We start from the raw sequence: 3690 nt of genomic DNA, 5'->3' as shown, positions 1-3690 counted from the left end.
GGCCTCGGCCCATCGATCCAGCCTGTCCAGGTCTCTCTGCAGAGTCCTCCTCCCCTCAAGCAGATCAACACTGCCACCCAGTTTGGTGTCATCTGCAAATTTACTGAGGGCACACTCAATCCCCTCATCCAGGTCATTGATAAAGATATTAAACAAGACTGGCCCTAGAACTGAGCCCTGGGGGACACCACTTAAGATAATATTTAAATAAAGATATATTTTTGTAACTTCAATAGCAGTGGCAGTTTACCTGATTTACCGTTTCTTCAATTGCTCTCATGTAATGGTTAAGTTCTCTGTCCATTGCGGCATATTCTAACATCACATTTTCCATACTGTCAACATCCTCTACATCATCTGCAAAACAAAACACGTTGTACGTGGATGATCAGTTGAGTTATTTTCAGGCAGCATTTTTTCTTTACAGCTATGAAGACAAGTATTAATGCTGTGAATTTCTAAAGCATCTGTAAGGCACAGCAGGCGTTTTCAAGCTCCTCAAGCATATACTTTTTTCCTATTTTGCAACTGTAAACCTTGACATTTCTTGGGTAACTTGAACAAACAGCTTACTCAGAAAGACACTTCCCTAGTTTCATGTGAACAAGAGAGAGTGTGTGTAATTTCATCTCCCAATACCTAGTCATTAGGCAATCGGGATATTTTCTGCAAAAGTTATATTTCATGACTCATCACATTGCCTCAGAAAGTCAGAAGAAACTTAAATGCCCTCTCAGTACAGTATGGTTCAGAGCTATAATTAGACCCCTTATCCCCAATAAATATAGCTACTGCAGAATCAAAACAGAGCCAGCATTTTATAACACAGGAAATAATGGGAGATTGAATAGTGCTGGTGAATCAAGCAGTAAAATTTTAATTGCCAGTGAAAATCAATGAATACAGGACATGTGGTTAGTAATTCACATTTACTTTTTTTTTTTCTCTTCTGCATTCCTCCTAATTTCACTCCTTTCATCTCTAACTACACCTCTGCTTTCCCATTCTGACATTGCTGTGCACCTGCTCAGCTGGGTAAGGACTCTTCATGGACACCACACGGCGAGCAGCCGCAGTTGCATCTCCCGACACCGGTACACGTACCACACCAAACACTGCCGGCTGCGGGAGGGCAGCCAGCCAGCCACCAGCCCCTACCCAGTTAGGGAATTAAGAAATTAGGAAACCTAAGTTTCCACTTCTCCTACTCCCATTTATTCCAGGTATAAACAGCTGGAAGCAGCTAGAAGCTGTAAAAGAGCCCCAAAGTCTGCCGTGCAACATTAGGGGTTGTCTTTAATGGAGTATTCTTCTCTACAAGCAGTTTAAGTAGCCAATCTGTGCTGTTATTTTTAGGAAGAAAATGATGGTATAGCTTTTCAAATTATTTTGTGAAGAAAGGAAAATGTCTTTTGATCTGGCAAGCTAGTGCACTTCCTAAGCTGCTAACTACTTTAGTATGTTAGAGCACAAAAATCTGTCTCTGCAGAAAGCTGCCATAAAGCATTGTATACGGCCATCTTAGCTTGAGAGAAAAACCTGAAACTGTTGCTGGAACACATCACTCAGGCATAGGAGCTTCACACCATATGAAACAGTGATTGATCCAGGAGACAGAAGGAAAAGTGCTAAGATATATTTACACAAAGAAGTTACATAAGCCATACTATTTTGCGAACATGGCAATTACAGTCATGATGTTTCCCTTAATTACATATAAGCTTGGTATGTATCCATTTTTCATTAAGTAGATGAATGGATATTGCAGGCAGAATCTTGGCATTCCTGCAACTTTCTTCTGAAAAATCAGCATTTCCCTCTCCCCTTTCCCTTCCCTCCCACCCAATTTCCATATCCTATCTGGTAACTATGATCGTGCTCTTTTTCCTTCCTGCTAGGAAGCATATGAAGTGCCTCCTTCAAGGCTGACACAAATGGCACTCCATGAATCACAGGAAAGGTTTGTGTAGCAAGTAACTGTCATTCTCCTCCCATGGCCAAAATGAATCATATCCACGACATAAAGAAACTACAGTGGCCTAAATCTGTTTTTTTAGGGGAAGAGAAGTGCATTGTTAAACACCAAGAGAGCTGTACTGATGCCTTCTTTCCTAAAAATTAAGAAAAGCTTTAGATAAAGAATAATAGTGTTGCAATGTGAGAGATGCATTAAAATAAAGCTCAAAGAGGTAGAACACAGCTCAGGCAAGAGGGACATTATCTGTAACTACATCCTGCCCTACATTCTTCATGTAGTGACTGTTCCACTCATCCACCAGACTGTTTTAAGTCTCAGTGATGTTCACTGCTGTTTCCCTGTTCCTGTTCTTTCATGCACATGAAGAATGTTGTATACACTGTGAAATCACTGAATGCGTCACTAACGCATGACCATGGTCTGCACTTGAAGGCATTATGGAGATAAAGATAGATCTGAAGGACTGTATAGGTCAGTTGTTGTCCATCCCCTATTTCTGCTCTTTGACAGATACTAGAGTCCATTTTCTATGTGCAGTTGAATCCATAGTCCAAGGTGCTGAGACCTAAGAAGAAATCTCCCATGTTGTTCCCAGTCACTCATCTCCCCATCTCCTAAACGAGATTTAAAAGAAAACTGACATTACAGGCTATTCTATTTGCCTTTAAAAAACTCTTGTCGTCCTACATTACACACTGTGCATGGCTCCTCCGCTCCCACCACACTCTCCCTTCCCCTGATGAGCTGAGAGCACTTCTGCCCCTCCCTGGTAAGGAGCAGATGCAGAGCAGAGCTTGGGTACACACGATGAGAAGCTGTATGGGGGTGTAAGGTTTTATAGCTCACCGAGGCAGGGATCCCAGCACCTTCAATGTTTCCTTACAACCGACCCTAGACTAATCAGAACACACCAGCTGACCTGATCTTACTAGGGAACAAGAAATTAGAAAAGAAAGACTTGTCTCTCCTCACCACCATCCCACAACTCACTCTCCCAAATCCCACCAACCCATTAGTTTAACAGCACTATAACACAAAGAAGAATAAAAATCTAATAATTATACCAGGCTTTTGAAATATCAAAAAAGCATTGCCCGTTATCCACTCTGCAAGCCCTGCTGCTACTTTTATTTCAGTTGTGAGAAAGGCAGTAGAGATTCATGGCAAATGGATTCAAGGCACTGTCTCTCTTCCAGCAGACTGTGACCACATTATCTGCTGAATACCCTCCAGCCAGGCTTCAGCTACAAAGCCAGCTAACTCTCCAAAATACTCAAACCTTTCACTCTGCAGGCCAGCAACCTAGCTCAACACCAAAATCAAACGCTTTGAAAGTGCTGGATCAGTGCCTTTCTGTTATCTAATCAAAATTTATCCTAATCTTGTTCTAATTCATATCTAAGGAATGCATTCCAAACTCTCTGCATATGCTTTTAGCTACTGCCACAAAATACCATCGAAGTTGCATGCTGTAGTTAAGTCTCCTTGTTATCTAGGCTAAATATGTTGAGTTTAGTAAGCATTTCTCCACAAGTCCTTACCCTCACCACCCAGAGATTATACATTTTGCAATATTACATCTTTTACTCACAGAAAGCCCAGTTCAAGGCCATAATTTTCATTTTCAAAGGCCCATGTGCATCATGTTAAAATTAGCTGGCTGAATATGCACACTTCATGATTATGAATTCCAGCTCGCATGACTTTATGAA

The 3690-nt window shown here is 41.4% G+C and overlaps 1 protein-coding gene across 5 annotated transcripts in view; it reads right to left on the bottom strand.

Moving 5' to 3' along the window:
* The window catches only part of LOC118453277 (E3 SUMO-protein ligase NSE2-like), a 46967-nt gene that overhangs the window by 17548 nt on the left and 25729 nt on the right, over positions 1 to 3690 (bottom strand). For all 5 annotated transcript variants that reach the window (XM_035903408.1, XM_035903409.1, XM_035903410.1 and 2 more), the window contains exon 3: positions 251 to 357. In XM_035903408.1, the coding sequence (XP_035759301.1) occupies positions 251 to 357 (107 nt within the window). The remainder of the gene's footprint in view (positions 1 to 250; positions 358 to 3690) is intronic.

Source organism: Egretta garzetta, unplaced genomic scaffold (genome assembly GCF_000687185.1).
Source record: "Egretta garzetta isolate BGI_Z169 unplaced genomic scaffold, ASM68718v1 scaffold50, whole genome shotgun sequence".
Taxonomy (NCBI): Eukaryota; Metazoa; Chordata; class Aves; order Pelecaniformes; family Ardeidae; genus Egretta; species Egretta garzetta.
The sequence above is the reverse complement of the archived record's forward strand: the minus strand, read 5'-3'. Positions and strand labels throughout refer to the sequence as shown.